General features: G+C 48.6%; 1 protein-coding gene across 3 annotated transcripts in view; it reads right to left on the bottom strand.

The window, feature by feature from the left end:
• Positions 1-19,360, bottom strand: part of PFKP (phosphofructokinase, platelet) — an 882,344-nt gene that overhangs the window by 703,308 nt on the left and 159,676 nt on the right. For all 3 annotated transcript variants that reach the window (XM_069648018.1, XM_069648019.1, XM_069648020.1), the window contains exon 5: positions 3,675-3,840. In XM_069648018.1, the coding sequence (XP_069504119.1) occupies positions 3,675-3,840 (166 nt within the window). The remainder of the gene's footprint in view (positions 1-3,674; positions 3,841-19,360) is intronic.

The raw sequence follows: 19,360 nt of genomic DNA, 5'->3' as shown, positions 1-19,360 counted from the left end.
GCGGTACAGTAATTAGCGCCTTCCCCATTCCCATTATACCCTATGGGGGCAAAAATGGGAATGGGTAAGGGCCTTGGTGAATGGGGAATTACCGCCCCCGCTCACCTTGGAGTAGGGCGGTAATTCCGCCATCCACCAAGGCGGACACGGTAAAATACCGGCGGCAACCATGGCGCTAATAGCGCCATGGTTACCGCCTACCGTGTAATGAGGCCCATAGTCTGTTTTGTCACTGCTAATCCCAATTTATGACCACTATAACCTACAAAAAGTTGGTAATCTATGCAGTCTCTCCTCTTCTTTGCGCAAATGAGGAGGAGGATAGAATGTTGGTAATATGATTTTTTGTGACAAATGGAAGTCAGAAACTACTTTTGGTAAGAAAGAGGGTTTAACCTTAAGAACCACTTTGTCCTTGTAAAAAGTAGTATATGGAGGTTTACATGAGAGAACCTGTAGTTCTGTCTTGGGAGTAGAAGGGGTGGAAGAAGACAACATTTTCTGAAGAAAGTTTTGAAGCGTGCAGTTCTCGAGAGCAAAGCAATCAGAAAAACGGAACTGAAGCCAACGGGCGCGGCAAGCTATTTATACTGATGGTGACGTCGGTACGGAGCCTGTCGAGGGACATCGACGCCACAACCTCGTGCATAGCGCCCTCTGCTGAGAATCTTTTTTTTCCGAGGCAGCAAAGCTGGCAGGATACGAATATCATAAGATGAAGAATACGTGGGAGGACACAATCCATTCGAATGATAATTATTAAAAGTGTTTTAATGTTATAATTAATTTTTTATGGCGATTAATGTGCTGGCTTCTGTAGAAAGGGTTCCTTTCTAGATGGTGCCTGCGCTGCCCCACCTCTGAGAAAAGAGGTTCAAAGTGGCTGTTAGAATCTAGACCTATATATAGAGTGTCGCTTCCACTGGGCTTTTCTGAGCCTGTCAGAAGTGCCTGGGAGACATGGCATTCATGGTGGCATGCAGCTCGCTCTTTTCATTTTATTTCCACCATGTGTCAAAAAGGGGTGTGGGCACATTAAAGGGCTGGATGGCTGTGTGGTTCCTACCTCTTGAGAATGTAAAGCCTGGGTTGCCAAAAATAGCAACCCATTTATAGCTCAAGTGGTCCTGAAACTCAGCCCATCTCTAGTCCAACAGCATGCCAACAAGTCAACATCAATGTTGCGGGTATGGCATTTTGTTTTTCCTGGAAAGAACACAGGTAATTGCACAAATCTAAACATGACAGTTAGTGTATGAATCTTGCAGGAAGTAAGCCTTTTTCCTGAAGTAAAAGTGAATATGCAGCATATTTATTTTTTAAATAAACTTCGCTCTAGTTTTTTTCTGAACCAATCCCGTGGGGATGACATGTTCAGAGCTCAAACTGCCCTGCACCAGGTGCATGTCCTTCATTCATTCCTGCTTCTCTGTGTGCATGCACCCTGCAAATATTATAAATAAATCTCAAACCCCGTGTTTGCAACACAGTACTTCCACTTTGTGAAAAAGAACACATTCTGGCCTCATCAGTGTAATTATAAATAAATGAATGCTCCTCAAAACACCAATGTGAAAGTCCATCCACTTAGAAGTCCTCCCTCATAAGAGTAAAGCTTTCACATCCATTTCTGAAATGATTCTGTCACATTTTAAATGGATTAATTAACTGTGCATGGGTAATTATTAAAGTAAACATAGCTGATCATGGTGGGTGGGGTAGATTTGATCGAAAATATTTTACCTTATGGAGAAGTGACCAAATCTATTTTTATCGAAAATCGAAATTAACTTTTTACTTTTTAAATGCATAGGGAGACCCCTGCAGCCTTCCCTAACCCCTCCCTACCCTACTTTTACCCTTACCCCACCTATTATGCACTACACATATACCACATTATCTATCATTTTCGGTCAAACAGATTCGGTCACTTCTCATTAGGTAAAATTGCATTCAGATAAATATACGTTATCAGATCATAGTTTATATCTTTACATAGTACTTGATAGCCTGCTTGGTAGCATATGTGTTATACGCCATTTAACAGTACACATTTTACCAACCCCCAGATGTATGTCAAACTGACTTTGCCCTTCTGGGAGTTAAACATGAGGCCTATAAGGATTGCTGCAGGGCGGATGTTCTTCAGAAAGTGTCACAGATACTTTAGTTGTGCTAATGTATGCTCAGTTACATTATTCTGCTTCGTGGGGAATGGAGGGGGGCCAGTGCAGCTAGGCCCTAAACCTGCTCTTGAACCTGTGATGCTGCAGGCAGCTGATTCTGATTGACAATTTGCCTACTCTACCCCTTTCCACTAAACCTCCCACAACTCGACATCTCTGCTAGGGTGAGTCACTTTTCTATACAGTGCAGAAGGTAGGAAGGGCTACCTGGGCTATCAAGAGTGATAGGAGTATTCATCCAATCAGGGTGTGTGGTATGCTGTTATGTAATGAATGGTCAGACAAAAGAAAAGCTGATGAGATTAATGCAATAATTGAAACAAACTGAAAATTGAACTACTTATCTATTCTTACACAACTCCAAAAGCCCATAATAAAAAGGACTATTTTTGCCAAAGTGGGCTTTGTCAACGTTTAGCCAAATATAAAAAGGACAAAACCCAAACTATACATCAAGGCCACTGCTTGAGCTTTGGGGAGGAAAACCCTTTGTCCACTGAGATTAATCAGCTCTTTATAACACGTACTGTGTAAATCACATCAGGGAAGTTGTTTGTCCCCTGGTTTGTTCCATGTTGTCTTTTCTGTTAATGCTTTGTTTGGACAAATATGAAGTTAGGAAAGGACTGAACCATAGAAAGGTGGCTCTAGGTATCAAGGGCAAGATGTTATGTTTTGCAGCAGGGGTTGTGTTCCACAGTGATTTATTCTGAGAAATATATCTAAAATATATATTTCTCAACTCAAATCTAGCAATATCAACTATGCATTAACTCTGTATGTAAACTATGTATGGATAATTTAGTGACTGGAAGTGCTTATTTGCACACGGGCAACAATATGCTTGTTGAAACCCCAGCGAGGCAGAAATAGTTTTTGCAAAAAAGCAATAATTTCCAGGACCACATTCTATTTGAAAGAGGATCTACACCAATTATGATTTACTAATTTTGTACAATAACATAACTTGCTTTGGTTTAATACAATAATTCAAGTGATCAGGCATTTCTGGTGGAGGAAGCATAAACCTGACTTCCTCTTAAAGCATTACAGATATATATATATATTCTACTATTTTCATTGGCAGATAACAACATCCATCAAATGCTTTGTTTTAGAAACTTTTGACAGAACATGTATAATTATAAACATATCCGACCCAGCCGCTATTTAAGGACGAAATACAGGCGGTCACTTGTTCTCTTTTGTCTGGATTTGCTTGGGAGCCATAAACATTTCACACACACATATATATATATATCAAAAGAAAAATATTATTAACCCAGTGTTAAAGCCATTTAAATCTGTAGCATAAAGACCAAGTGGAGGGGGGGGGGGACTATTCACCCTCTAATATTTATACCAATCAAGACAGGATTAAATCATTTCTAAGCACAGATAATTTACAAGAAAGACAATGATTCAAGGATTTTATAAGTAAATATCTCCATTATTTCCTCTCTTGTATATTCTGGCAAAACTCCTCACCTTTGTGCAGTGGTCACGATAGCATCCACAACTTCGATGATCCTGTGCAAGGCAGAGTCAGTTCCGATGGTCATGTCAGTCCCACAGAAGTCATTATCAATGGATCCCACCATCCCCACAATGTTAAGATGACTGTATGTCTTTGCATGACAATCCTGAATTTTGCCTGCAGAAAACATAACATTAGACAGCAGTGAAGATTGAATTGAAGTTTCAAGTAAAACATACCTGGAACTTCTCACTTCTCGAGCAAAATCTGTTCAGTTCAATAGACACATTCACATACAGTCAGGATTAATTAGAAACAATAGTTTGTGCATCAATCTAGAAGTGCATTAATAATGTAATCAGATGAAACTCTTGAATGTGAGGGTCCGTGGTGCACACACGCTACTGATTAACACATGGACACACATTGCTTCTCCAAAGCAATACAAATGCTTGCCATTTCAACTAGCCCACGCAATAAATATGAGAAGAGCTGCTATCGCTGTCAGCATCCAGGCCATTATGGACCACATGTTAAAAGCTATCCATTTTCCAGTGTGAAATCAAACACTGACTTTTAATAAATACATGGCACAACATCAGTGTGTTGGATCACTGAGGAGTTCGGTATACCATTATACATATCGATATTGTTTGAATTAAGCCGAATGAGTAATTCGTTTCAATTATCTGTGTCTCTGTGCTGCACACCAAGGTCACACTGATATGGGGTAATTCCGTGTTTCAAAGATGCATTGCTCACTGAGGTAGGAGTACTCAGAAGGGAACCATTTCCAGTATAAGGAGCTCTGGGAAGCTGAGAAAATCTCAGCACCCTAAGGGTCTATGCATGCTTTTTTAAGTGTTGTTTTTATTCCATTGAGAAACTAGAATGACCTTTTTTTAGTGCACTTTAAATCCATTAGGACAAGATGACACGCCAATAGCACTAGGTGCAAGGGCTTTCTGCAAGGGGAGAGACATTTGCAGAGTCGAATATCAGGATGCTAAGTCCAAAGAGACCATGATATTGTTGTGTAAGGTTTCCACTGGAAACAAGTGTCAAACAAGTATCTTTCTGAATGTTGTATACTCTTACATGGCAGAGGATTATGGAATTCATAATCACCTGCTATGATGTCACAGAAGGGGAATGCAGCATTTTCTCTGCTTGGTATTTAGTTCCTGCTTTTACGGTGGCTATGGGGTGAGAGGACAGGGAACCTGATATTTCTTAAGTTGTTTATGTTTCCTTCAGGCCTCCCCTATACACTGCCTGCTATGCTGGTGCACACATCATCAAATTATACAAGGGTAACTTTTAACTACGGGCAGTAAGCCACCTTGAGGTTCCAAGTGATAAGACAGAAAACTCGAACTTTGCACTTGTGGTCTATCAGATGTGACCTGGAACACCTTGGTGAAATGTATGCTAATACGTGACAACTAAAAATGACTCTAAACTGATTGCAGGGAAAACAACGTATTGCGTGAACATGCAAATTGTTAGCATGTCCTCAAAAAAGGTTACACCATAATCAGTGCTTACCAGACACCATAAATATTGCGTTGTGTTAAACAAAATGCAAGGGAAAAAAAGTCTTCCTATAATATGATAGTAGAGTAGGCCATTTCAGTTCACAAGTGATACACAGACACAGATACAAACACACACCGCACAGCGCCAAGTATTCACCACCACTGGTAGCTTACTCCATATCACAGCCACAGAGCAATGCATTGTGGATATACAAAATGCTTGAACACATTGCATTTTTAGCTCAATATGGGATAATTGTAATTGTCTAATAATGCAGTGCTACTTTATAAATAGCTTTGTCAGCCCAAGACCGACAGTTTGTCAGCGACTAGTGGTGGATATTAGATGGTGCTCTGGTGTACATGAGTGTGTGAATGTCTTATTAACTAAAATGGCCTATTCTCCCCTCCTACACAATAAGAATCATGTTTGAGGTCTGTCTAAATTGGGAAGCCCCAGGCACTTTGTATTGCATTATGCAGTGTCATAAAGTGAAGGGCCTCCCTGATCTCGTTACAGGATAACTCTTCGAACACCGGAATGTGCCTCTGGGGAGGTTCCAGAGACCACAGCCTGTGGACCCTGCATCCAGAAGTTGACGAACGGGAAACAGGTTTAATCTCTGCTGTGGAGGAAGACCAATACCAGTGAGATGCTAGGTTTGAAATATACATAGAGTACCTGCAGAAGTGACGAGGGTCAGAGGCACTGCAATGCTGCTACAGAGTACTACTGTGACAGAGCACAGGCCCCTGTTCTAATGGACATGCCTGTGGGTGGTGGAAGCTGATAGGAGTTACCAAGCTTTTGGAAGCCCTCAGGGTGAACCCTGGAGAAAGACCCACCCAGCAAGTCGAAGGACCTGGTTCAGACCACTGAAGCAGCACTTTAAGACAATCTCTGTGAGAGTTTGCAGTAATGTTGGGACCAAAGGGCACTTCACGGTTATTCTTGCAGAAAACCCCTTATGTGGGCTGATCATGCCACCTGTTAGGGAGAATTCTCAGAAATGTGCTAATTCCTCTCTACCTTAAAGACCCCCAGCACCTTTGCTGGATTTTGAGGACTTTAATGTTTTACCTGGAGAGAGTGAGACTCTTTTTTCCCTCTCTCTCAAGTATTTTTGCTATGGCTTAGTTTCTGATTTAGAGAAACTGAGAGTGTGTATTTTGGAGTGTATTTGTGTTTACCTATTATATTGCCCCTTCTGAAGAAGGCTTACTCAAACTGACTGTTAAATACATTATTAATTGTTTAATCAAGAAACCTTGTGTGTAAGAGTTTATTTGTATACTTGTCACGGTGAATCTCTATATAACTCGCCTACTGCTCACATTGACCCCTCTTGAGATAAGCCTGGCTGCTCATCACACTACCAACTTGTGTAGTACAGACTTATACCAAAGGTTGGGTTCCTATTGCCAGACGGTCAGGGTTGTTGTAGTGCACCCAACCCAAAGGGTACTGCATACAATGTTGCCTAACACCACCCTAACAAGGTGCCTCTGAGAAAAAGGAAAGGGGCTCCTTTCCCGTTTGCGTGGAAAAGGGGGACTGGCGGTTGAAGGGAAGTCCCTGCTGCCACAATCCAGAATAAATACAACCCTATAGGGAAATAAGCCAGAAGATAGCTTGCAAGGATAACAAAATATCAGCAAAGGACTCTGCTGCTCGAGAACGTTCTGCGTGCCAAATACTGGTCAGTCCCTTTTGAGGGGCCACAGCGTCATAGATGACATCACATATAGGGTCTGAACCCACACCGTTGATTTGAACAACAGTATACAGGATCCTGCTCCATATGGGATGCCAGACTACGATTGGTTGGTTTGCTCGCCGTCTGTCAGGCTCCACGTGGGTCAGCTGGGCTCATCTCTTCGTGGATTGAAGGTCAGGTCGCTCATAAGCTACAGCATACAAATTATGCTAGCATGCTAAGCCTGCTGCTACATCACTATGGTTTGGACCTGGGAGGCTTGGGGATGGGTGCCAAGGGGAAGGGAGGAAGAAATACAGTCACACTGACCCACACATTCTAGGCTTTGTTGATACCGCTCCTCTTGCACCCAAGGCCTCCACCCTTGCTTGATCTATAACTTATCCCTCCCTGTACCTCGTGTTACAAAGGATGTGTTTTATGCTCAGGGGTGAAACAGTCACGCATGGTAAGATCCTTTAGGGTCGCTAGGTTTATGTTAGGGGCTGGGGGTTGCTCGCTATCATGGAATGCAGTTGTGTGGGGGTCGGGTCAGTGGTGTGGGCTCTGGCTTTGGGTTGGCTGGGAGGGGGTTACAGGCCTGCTGGCAGCTTGGCTGTGATGAATGGGCATGGTGTTGTCTTAGGGCGTATTCCTCTCAATGATACTAAGTATTTGCAATAGTGAAGAGACAAGGGGGAAGTGAGCTTCAGTGAGAATGGGTTTTGTGGACTCATTGTGCCTTAATGATCTGGGCCTAGTGAAATCCTTCCATGAAGTGTGACTGGTGCAGCACGGCCATGCAAGCCTCTGAATACAAAAATGGTATTTCTTTCTATGTGCCTTCTAAGGTCATATGTCTGCTATTTACGCTATATTATATCTGCAGCGAGTTTCATAATGGGGTTCTCTCATCCCTTGTACACTACACTATTTCATAGCGGATTCGCCTCACATGAAAGCGCCTAGGGGAGAGAGATGACAATGCATTACTTACCGTAAAAGCATTTCTGATGATTGTATCTGCTTAGATTCACATGCTGTGCATAGGTCCGACATCCAGTGGTCACTGCGGAGTATTGCATCTTGTTTTTCGTAGTCGAAAAGGGACGTCGACCGGGCGTGTCTGAAATACTATCCCTATAGTGACGTGTGTTGTACCCACAATCCCTCACGCGTCGATGTCCCTCTGTTTGTATTTTTCTGCCCTGAGGGAGCCTTCTAGACGTGAGTGAGTACAGAAAAGAGAGATATAAAAGGAAGTCTATGTTCCTTCCATCCGAGCGGGGAGGAAGGGTGGGCGCATGTGAATCTAAGAAGATAGAATCATCAGAAATGCTTTTACGGTAAGTAATGCATTGTCTTCTGATGCTTGTTAATCTGCTTAGAATCACATGCTGTGCATAGACTAGCGAGCAGTACCCGGAGTTGGCGGTGGGTTATGAGAAGGAACAGTAGAGAAAAGATGTCTTAGTACTGCCTGACCCAGCAGGGAGTCAGATCTCGAGTGTGCATCTAGACAGTAGTGTTTTGTAAAGGTGTGCACAGAACTCCAGGTAGCCGCTTTGCAGATGGACTCAAGGGGAACATTTGCAATGAATGCTATGGACGCCCCCGTGCCTCGAGTAGAGTGTGCTCTAGGCTGAAAGGGCAGTTCTCTCTTAGCAAGAGTATAGCAGAGAGTGATGCATTGAACAATCCATCTAGAAATAATGGACTTTGAAACTGCATCCCCTTCTCTTCCTGCTGCCACCGAGACGAAGAACTGATTAGTCTTCCTCAGTGGTCTGGTTCTTTCCATGTAGAACATGACCGCTCTGCGCACATCTAGTGTATGCAGAGTTTTTTCTCCCAAGTTGGAAGGATTTTGAAAGAACGTTGGCAGTTCTATAGACTGGTTTACGTGGAATTTAGATATGAACTTCGGAGCAAACCTTGGGTGCGTGCGTAGAACCACCTTATCTCTGTGAACTGTAACGAAGGGGTCTAGAACAGAAAGAGCCTGTAGTTCACTTACCCTCCTGATGGAGGTGATAGCTATTAAAAAAGCAGTCTTAAGAGTGAGGTCTTTAAGAGATGCTTTGTGCATGGGTTCGAAAGGTGAGCCCATGAGTTTGGTAAGTACCACGTTAAGGTCCCATCCGGGAGCTGGGTCAGCTATCGGGGGGTGTATTCTCTTTATTCCCTCCATGAAGGCCTTTATAACAGGGATCTTCCACCACGACACCTTCAGTTGGGAAGTGGTGTATGCAGAAAGTACCGCTAGGTGGACCTTAATGGAATTGGACACTAGACCTGAATCCAACAAGTGGGTCAGGTATAGAACAATATGTGTGGGAGAGCAGTCCATTGGGTTGATGCCTTCCCCTCTGCACCAGATGACAAATCTCCTCCACTTGCTAGAGTAGCAGTGGCGAGTGTTAGGTTTTCTGGCTTCCCTGAGAATATCCATACATCTCTGCGGGAGCAGTAGATGTCTGAATTCTATGATCTCAGGAGCCAAGCTGCTAAGTTCATGTTCTGGGGGCATGGATGCAGAGTCCTGCCCTTGTCTTGTGACAGCATGTTGTACGGGCAGGGGAGTTTCAATGGGGGGGATAGAGACATCTCCATCAAGTGAGCGAACCATGGCTGTCGGGCCCACATTGGGGCCACCAGTAACATGGTTACTTGTTCCTGGTGCATCTTGTGCACCACCTTGTTGAGAAGGGGAGTCGGGGGAAAAGCGTAAACAAATTTCCCTGACCATTGCATCGACAGACCGTTCCCCTTGGATTGGTTCTGGGGGTACCTGGAGGCGTAACTTAGGCATTGTGAGTTCTCCAGGGTTGCGAATAGGTCTATTTCTGGGAATCCCCATTGTGTGAAGACGTCGAAGATGATGTCTTCGTGTAGTCGCCATTCGTACTCTTCGGGCAGGGGGAAATCTCTGCTGAGTTTGTCTGCCAGCAGATTGAGTTCCCCTGGTACATGTTCTGACAGTAGGAACATGTTTTGTTTGAGAGCCCACTTCCATATATTTTGGGCCAGTTTGGACAGTCCTGGAGAGTGGGTGCCCCCCTGCTTGTTGATGTAGTACATGGCTGTGGTGCTGTCTGTAAGGACCAACACCGTCTTGCCCTGTAGGTGTTCCTGGAAGGCTTTTAGCGCCTTGAACACAGCTAGTAGCTCCAGTAGATTTATGTGTTTGGATGCTACGTTCGGAGTCCACACTCCGTGAGCAGTCTGATGGGATAGGTGAGCCCCCCATCCTGTTAGGGATGCGTCTGTGGTTAGAGTGGCTTCCGCCGCGGGTGTGGCAAAGGGTTTCCCTTTTTCCAGGTTTTCCTTTGTCCACCATCGTAGCGAGAGAACTAAGGCCTGCGAGACCACCACTGGATCGTCCCATAATCCGCTGGCCTGACACCACTGGCTGTTGAGCCACTCTTGCATAGGGCGCATGTGCAGGCGCGCGTGAGGTACCAAATAAATACACGACGCCATCATGCCTAGCAAGCGCATTGCTTTGCGTACCGTCACCTCTCGACCGGTCACATATTGAGGGATCTGAAACAGCATGTTTTGGACCCTCTCGTTGGAGGGGAAGACGGGCCGTCCTTTGTTTGAATTAGAGCCCCTAGGAATTGTTTGATTTGGCTGGGGTCTAGGCTGGACTTCTTTTCGTTGATGGAGAAGCCCAACTGGAACAAAAGGTCTACAGTCTTTTGGGTACTGGAGAAGCATGTTTCGTAAGAATCCCCTGTTATGAGCCAGTCGTCGAGGTAAGGGTAAACTGGGATGGACAACCTGCGCAGGTGGGCCGCTGCCACTGCCAGTACCTTCGTGAATACCCTTGGTGCTGATGCTATGCCGAAGGGTAGCACTCTGAACTGGTAGTGTTTGCCCTCTATCATAAACCTGAGGTATCTTCTGTGCGCTGGCAACATTAAAATATGAAAGTATGCATCTTTCATGTCCAATGTTGTCATGTAATCTCCCTGTGATAGCAGTGGGATCACTTCCTGTAAGGTTACCATACGAAACTTCTGGGGTTTGGTAAACTTGTTCGCTGGGCGCAGATCTAATACAGGGCGCATGGTTAGATCCTTTTTGGGTACAAGGAAGTACACTGAATAAATACCTTCCGTTACCTGAGATAGAGGCACGACCTCTATGGCTCCTTTTTCCAGCAGTTGTTGTACTTCTTGGAGAAGGATGGCAAGGTGTTCCGGTGTCATGCGTCGTCCCCTCGGGGGTCTGTATGTTGGGGAACTGTTGAATTCGATGCAGTATCCGTGGGCTACGGTGGAAAGTACCCAGCGGTCTGACGTTATTCCCTCCCATGCTGGAAGAAAGGATGTTATCCGGCCCCCGACCGGTGTTGCATGGGAGGGGACGCGAATCTTCGCGTCACTTGGTGTTGTTGGGGGCTTGGGAGCCTCTGGGGGTGGACCCCCGCCCTCTCCCTTTGCCCCTGCGCTGTCCTCTTTGGCTGTACTGCCCACTATTGGTCTGGTAACTGGTGGCAGCGTACTGTTGCTGCTGATTCTGCTTTTGGCGTTGGCCACAAAAAAAGCGTGTGTTGCCATAGCCGCGTCTGGTAGTGGGCTCAGAGATCTGGTCAAGAGTTTTGATAGTATCGAACTCTTTTTTAGCCATTTCCAGAGCCTCATCCACCGCCTTCCCGAAGAGGTTTGCGTCTTCAACCGGTTTATTTATTAAAGACGCCTGTGTCTCCGGTTTGAACCCTGAGTTGCGCAGCCATACATGGCGTTTTAGGAGTATTCCTTGAACCAGGGAACGTCCCGCTGTCTCAGCAGCGTCCAGAGAGTTCTTTACAATACTCTGGTTGACCTGGGTTCCTTCGCCGATAGTTGAAAGCAGGCGTGTACGTAATGGTTCCGGCGCTTCTTCGGCGTCCTTGCGCAGTTTGGCCCACTGCGCTTCCGCGTAGCTAGCTAGCAAAGAATTGTTGTTCGCAATTCTTGCCGAAAAGGCAGCCGAGGATGTGACTCTTTTAGCAAGGGCATATAACCTCTTGCCCTCCTTGTCAGGTGGTGCCTCACTGGTGGACAGCGGCACCCCTGCCCTCTTCCTTGCATTAGTTACTACAAGGGAATCCGGAATGGAATGTCCCCTTATGTACTGCGGGTCTGAGGGTGAAGGAGTGAAAAGTTTTTCAATCCTTGGATTAACTCCTCTGATTAGTGCGGGTGTGGATAGCGAAGGGGTGATTCTTCTCTTCACTGAAGCGAGGAGGGGAATGGTCTGGCTGACTGGGGGTTTCTCCTTAATTACTCTTTCCACAAAGTCTATTTCCGGAGAGATCTCCCCAGCGTCCAGTTCGAAATGTGCTGCTGCTCTGCGCAACAGGGCATTGAATGTGGGCTGATCGTCAATGGGAGACGTGTTTCTAACAGGTGGATTGTCTGGAGGATTTAGGTTTAGGACATCAGTGTCCGAATATCCTGATGGGATTGCCAGGGATGAGAAGGTCCTTCTTCTGGATTTTCTCCGAAGCCTTCTCCTACCATGTCTGGGCTGTCTTCCAGACCTTCCTCTTGGTTCTGTCCTTCTTCATTGTCCACAAAATCATCCTCCTCTTCTAAGTATTGTTCCTCACCAGTGAGGTCATACACATTATGGAAGTGTAAGGCTGTGTCCTGCCTCGGGTATTTGGGCCTGGGGTCCTCCTGAGGCCCTTCTCTTGTTCTCTTGGGAGTGGGAGGGTTCTGGGTGTTCATAAACCTCTCCATTCTCTCCATGCAGAGATGGAGCCTTTCCATGGTTTCATGGGGTACCCCTGAGCGGTCTAGCGGGGGAAAATTAGTGTTTTCTTGCTGAAAACGGCCCGACCTCTCCCACAACGTCGAGGAAAGTGCCCCGTCGCCCTCCGAAAAGCCTTCCGGTGTGCTGGGGGTCCCCCCGACTGAAGGGGGTAGTCCCTGTTTTTCTTCGGGCTTTTTCGGCGTGTCTTTCGACCTTTGCGTAGCGCTCGACGTGTCTTTCGGCGTACGCTTCTGGGCGTCGGCTACAACGATCCTCGCCAAGCTCTCTGTGACTCGTTTGTTAGCGGAGGGCTGTGGTTTCGACGTTACGGGTGTCGAACGTTCTACGGCGGCGTGCGCTCTCTGCTGGTGCGCGCCGGCCGATGGTTTGGGGGTGGCGCCCTTATTTGCCGAAAGCCCAGTCGCTAGTCGCGGCTGCGGTTGCGAGAGGGGCTTCGAACCCGAACGGTCCGAGGAGGCCGCCGGTGTAACCTGCGTCTCCTTGGGCGCTGATGCTTTCTTCGTCTTTGACGAAGAAGAGCTATGGGTTGTGTGTTTATGTGTTGTATCGTGTGCGTCAGTGTCGCCGGGGTGTTCATCCCCATAAGCAGGGCGTGAGCCGAGCCCGTCGGGGCCGGGGACAGACGACGAAGAGCGCGAGCGCTCTTTAGAGGGGTGTAAGACTTCCGTAGCGGAGGTCGTGTTATCACGTTCCTCGTCACTGTCGGTGGTAGCAGCGGCGGGTGAAGACCCGGCCTTCGACATAGCATAGGCCGCTCACCTCTTGACCCTACGGTCTTTTAGAGTCTTTGGCTTTAGAAGCCGACAAGCCGAGCAACCCTCCTCTACGTGATCGAGGGGCAAGCAGCGGTTACACCGTGAATGCTTGTCCTTCCAAGTAAACTTGCCCTTACAAAGTGGGCAAAACCTAAAGGGTGTCCTCTCCATAGCCGAGGCAATAAAGCGTGATAATTACCCCAAGGGAAAGGAAGGGGAAAAGGAAAGGCATTCTCAGAAAAAGAATCAGAGATGTCCCACGACCCCACTCTCCCTACTGTATTTGGCCTGCGAGGCCAGGCCACGTGTTCGGCAACGCCGACGGATCTCCTCCGCTCGTCCCCTCCGTCGAAGATCTTGCTCGGCGGAGACAGCTTCACCACTGCGTCGAGGGAGGGATCGATCTATTAAATCTTTAAACAGGAAAAAACGACCAAAGGTCGAGGAGATGGAATCTGCAATGTCTCTCGAGGAGCTCCGCGTAAAGGCGACCAGTAGCTGGGCAGAAAAAAACAATCTGAGGGACATCGACGCGTGAGGGATTGTGGGTACAACACACGTCACTATAGGGATAGTATTTCAGACACGCCCGGTCGACGTCCCTTTTCGACTACGAAAAACAAGATGCAATACTCCGCAGTGACCACTGGATGTCGGACCTATGCACAGCATGTGATTCTAAGCAGATTAACAAGCATCAGAAATACTCATTTCCGTCCCAACACAGTTCGTAGCCGATGCATGTACCATACCGCTCTTTTTATAAATTCTTCTGCACTGATTGCTCAATCCTGTCCTGGTAGGGATGAAATGTGTGGCAAAAAGAGAATTGTATGTGGGAGTATGATCAAAGTGTTGACCACAGTTTAAAATTCAGAGGACCGAATGGGGCAAATGTCAGAACATTTGTTTATTTTATAAGGAGCATTTTGTTTATATCATGAAATAGCCTTGAAAAGAAATGGACCAACATCAAATAAAAGTGGCAAACGTAAGTGAACTGTGGGGAAATTAGAATAAGGAAAGTCTTATTCAAAACACCACGAGCAGAGGGGGTATTCTGTAGATAATATGCAGCAAAAAAAGGTGACAAAACTTTTTGGTTAGGAATACAAGCAAGAATTGAAAGCAGTGGTATCCATGAACGGAATCTTGCCAGAGGTACGTTGGTCATAAATATGAATTACTAGCTGTACCCACTGCATCGTCTGCCAATCGAGCGCTGTTTTTTCGGCCGAATATTTTCGGGAAAAGCCTGGCGATGTAACAATGTGTAACCCCACCTTCCCCCCTCTTTCTCTTTGTCCCCCCACCCGCTCCCTCTCTCTCTACATCTCTTCTTTCTCTCTCTCTTTGGACACGATTTGTGTTGTCAGGTGTGCTTTTGATTGATTCACACCAGCTGTTGCTGATGCCAGATCAACCACAAAAATGAATGGGTGGGGTACGTTTCTTTTTTCATGGTTAAAAGTAGCATGAGAGGAGCAATGACAGAGGCCTACCCCAAGGTGGGGACCGGAATTTGGAGAGATAAAGTGTCATCCCCTGTTTCATGCAGAAGCCAATCAATTAGAAGCCTGCCCACACAGCTAACAGTTGTCTTGGTGCTCAAAGAAGAAACATCATTGGCTTTAATCTGAGTGCAATCCTTTTGAAGAAGTAAAAACATTTTTATGTTATGTTATGCTATGTTATTTTGCACTTATATTGCGCCTTATATACCATTGGTATGGTCTGAAGGCGCTGGTAGGCTGACCGCCCTTGGGAACCGAAGTTCAGGTCAGTAGGGAGAGTAGGGAAGAGTCAACGGCGCGTGTGCGCACCGGGTGTGTGTGCAGCTGGTGCGGTTTTGTTAAATAGCTGCTTCTTAGCGGTAGGTGTGGTGGTTGAGAGATCAGGAGTATGTGTTCGTTCCGGCCGGATTTATCCGGACCGGATGTGGCTGCGTTAGGCCTGAGGAGAACGCCTGGCTGGGGGGGTGTGTAACCAGCAGTGTTTACTTAGAGTGATGTGGAGTGAGCGGCGGATGTTGGTATGAGAACAGTTATACTGAATGGTGTCATAGTATCTCTGTGTTCTAGTTGAGTGGTGGTGTAAAGAAGAGAGTAAGCGTGGGGTGTGATATGATGGGTTACATGCTCTTTCATACATTCTCTGCATTCCAGATCATACTATGTACGTCGCGCAGTTCTATTCATTCCATGCTACACACTCTGTTCTGCTCGATGCACTCATGCATTCCAGTCCGCCCTGCGCGCTCCTGACAGCCTGCCAACCCTGTCTGCGCCTGTACTTCGCATTCACCCACCGTGCGCATTCATCCGCTCCCCGCATTCACCCATTCCCGGCACACACCAGCTCCGCACACTCATCCGTTCTATGTGCTCATGCTTTCCATGCATTCAACATTAGTATGTACTCATCAGTCCCTTAGAGTCATTCGTTAGTATGCAGTAATCCTGTTCTATAAATTAATTTGCTCTGTACACTCGTTTGCTCCCCAAAAGTTTCCGCTCTCTAACCTCATCAGCTCTCTAACCTCATCCGCTCTCTAACCTTATCCGCTCTCCAACCTCATCCGCTCTCTAGTAGTAGTGAACAATAGGAGCCAGGGGCTTGCTCGTGGCCATACTAAGCCGGGGGTTGATCTTTGCTGAGACAGCCTTACAAACCTTAATCAACGCAGAACTCTGATCACTCCACGTACTCCGGCTGCGGACATAGCCCAGCCCTAATCACCAGGACCTGCCCTGCACAGGGGGAGCCTGCGCCGCCAGCAGTCGTACTCTCACCAGCTTTATCTTAAGGGATCCCCCGCTGCGGCTGACGCAGATGCAGGTCTACTCCACTGGCGACGCCTCCACGTGCACTGATGCCGCAGAAGGCCAGACCTGAAAGGCTACTACTGCGACACACACCTACAGGCTTAAAAAGTAGCCTGAGAGCATAACTTAACCAGGAGCAATATATAGACTCAGCAACCCGAAGGTCCACACAACTACCTACCTTGATACCCCTATTCCAACAATCGCTACCAAGGACCTCCAATACCTCTGATCGCTCACACTCTCTCTGGTTCCTAGAACCCTTTCCCGGTCCTCGCCATGACCAAAGGAGCCGGTGCCGGGAAAAAGCAAAGTTCGCTGAACATGTTTACTAAAACACTGTCCAGGCCAGCGTCCGATGCCCCTGAGGAGGGGCCCACCACCTTGGCCCCTTCAGCCCCAGATGGCTCACAGAAGATGCTGGAGTATATTCGTGAGGGATTCACTACACTGCATACTAAACTTGACGATATGAATGGCATCATCTCCTCTATAAAAGCCCATATCGAAAAGACAGACGGCCGGGTTGCCGAAATTGAAACAAGGGTCGGGCCGCCGAGGATGACTTGGGCTCCCTCCGCGCTGCGGTTTCCACACTCACCAGTCGGGTATCGGCAGTTGAAAAGAAAAATGACGCCCTCGAATCCCGCTCGAGATGGAATAACCTGCGCATTGTCGGAATACCCAAAGACAATATCAAGGAACCCACGGAGGACTATGTGGAACGCATTCTTCTAACACTCCTGGATACACCGAAACTCTCCCCGCACTTCGCAGTTGAAAGGGCCCACCGCTCTCTAACCACAAAACCCAGACCGGGCGCACCCCCACGTCCCATTATAGCTAGAATCTTACATTTCCGGGACTGTGGTGCCCTCCTGCGGGTAGCCAGGATTAAGGGAGAGCTGCTTCTTCTTGGGTCGGCGAGGATCCATCTTTACCCGGATTATTCGGTTGCTGTGCAGCAGGAACGCAAAACCTTTATGGCTGTGAAAAAGAGACTCCGAGACCAAGGGATTAAATACTCCATGCTATTCCCCGCAAAGTTAAGGGTCGAACATTCTAAACAAACATTCTTCTTCACGATTCCGGAAGAGGCTTCAAAATGTATTGATGAACATTTCCTTGGCTGAGCTCACATAACTGTGGTGATCTCTACGTTGATTTGGTGCCTTTGGTGCCACCAAGTGAGCCTATACCATTAATAGGCCCACAAACTGCCGTGCTTTTGGTGGCGACTGCACCTCGCCGCAAAAGTCATTAGGTGTTAGCTTTGTTCCTTCTTGTCCTATTGAACCTCTATTATGTGGCCCCCGTCTGCCACACAGACTCATTGTGTTTAGAAATAACCGATATCCTAGGGGGCGCTGTTGCGCTTGGTTAAGATGGCCGCCTGAGTTCCAGCTCCGTCCCGTGAGGCATAAGACATCCGAAAATTCTTCCGGTTGCCTTCGACATCCCACACTACGGACCCGCTACTCGGACAGCTGACGGGACCGAGCGCCTGTGGGCCGAGTGCCGCCTTCCGGGCCGCCCCAGCGGCCAAGCTACATTCCGCCGAGAGTGCGGCGGGGGCGGGTGGCTGGCCCGAGCCGGCTCCCGGCTCCAGACGATCCTGCCTGAGCCCCGCGGCTCGTGGCCTACTGTGGGGGAGGGGCGTCCTGCCCTGCAGCCGCGGTGGCATTCGCCCGCGTTGTGTCGGAGGCCCTGCCCGCACTACCCTTCCTCAATCCTCCTTGTCAACACGGGAGCCGGGATTCTAGAGCGAACTGCTCCGCTGCCCCGTCCTGGGCGGTGTGCTGTCACGCCGATCCGGCGCCGTGCGGTGAGCTCCTTGGAACCGCCTCACCTCGGCGGAGTTTGGGGGGGGTCGGCCCTGGCCCCCCAGTCTACTTTTCCTCCGCTGCAAGGGACCCCAGAGCGACCTGCTCCGCTGCCCCGTCCTGGGCGGTGTGCTGCCACTCTTTAGTGCTGACCACATAAGGGAAACATCGCCCCGACTCCCGCGTGGTGAGTGATCCTGACCCCCGACCACCTTCACGTCCACCCCTCGGTGGCGGCCAAGCTACATTCCGCCGTGAGTGCGGCGGGGGCGGGTGCCTGGCCCGAGCCGGCTCCCGGCTCCAGACGATCCTGCCTGAGCCCCGCGGCTCGTGGCCTACTGTGGGGGAGGGGCGTCCTGCCCTGCAGCCGCGGTGACATTCGCCTGCGTTGTGTCGGAGGCCCTGCCCGCACTACCCTTCCTCAATCCTCCTTGTCAACACAGGAGCCGGGATTCTAGAGCGAACTGCTCCGCTGCCCCGTCCTGGGCGGTGTGCTGTCGCGCCGATCCGGCGCCGTGCGGTGAGCTCCTTGGAACCGCCTCACCTCGGCGGAATTTGGGGGGGGTCGGCCCTGGCCCCCCAGTCTACTTTTCCTCCGCTGCAAGGGACCCCAGAGCGACCTGCTCCGCTGCCCCGTCCTGGGCGGTGTGCTGCCACTCTTTAGTGCTGACCACATAAGGGAAACATCGCCCCGACTCCCGCGTGGTGAGTGATCCTGACCCCCGACCACCTTCACGTCCACCCCTCGGTGGCGGTCCCTGCCCATCAACTACCGGACTTCTCCACCCTTGCGAGTGATTGGCTTCAGACACACGGTGGGGCCTGGGGGTGCTCCGCTCCCTGCGTGACTGGGGGCGCCGCCTGTGGTTCTGTCGGATACTGGTGGTCCCGCTGCCCCTCCATTGGGGACGGCTCTCTCCTCAGGCCGTGGCACCCACCATCTATGCCTTGTGCCCAGCAGGGAGCCCTACCTGGATCCCGCGATCAGCTTCTTCCCGGATATTACTGCTGAGGGCGATACAGCGACCCTACCACCCTGATCACGAGCATGAGGGCAACCTGAACTGTCCACTTTTCTGGACCACCCATATTCCTGATCCTTGGCCGGTCTTGCTCCGGGGCTCCGCTTCCCTCCACCTCCTCCACCTCCTCCAACGCCCCTCGCCATTCGGATCAAGTCTTTCCCACTTCAGCCCCGATACTGGGGTGCCCCCCCTTAACAGTGTTTACTGAGACCGATTGCTGCTCACTGGTCCCTGCATATGTTACCTGGCCGGCGTCGCCCCTCTC

This window comes from Ambystoma mexicanum, chromosome 2q (genome assembly GCF_040938575.1).
Source record: "Ambystoma mexicanum isolate Mex_15411 chromosome 2q, UKY_AmexF1_1, whole genome shotgun sequence".
Taxonomy (NCBI): domain Eukaryota; kingdom Metazoa; phylum Chordata; class Amphibia; order Caudata; family Ambystomatidae; genus Ambystoma; species Ambystoma mexicanum.
The sequence above is the reverse complement of the archived record's forward strand: the minus strand, read 5'-3'. Positions and strand labels throughout refer to the sequence as shown.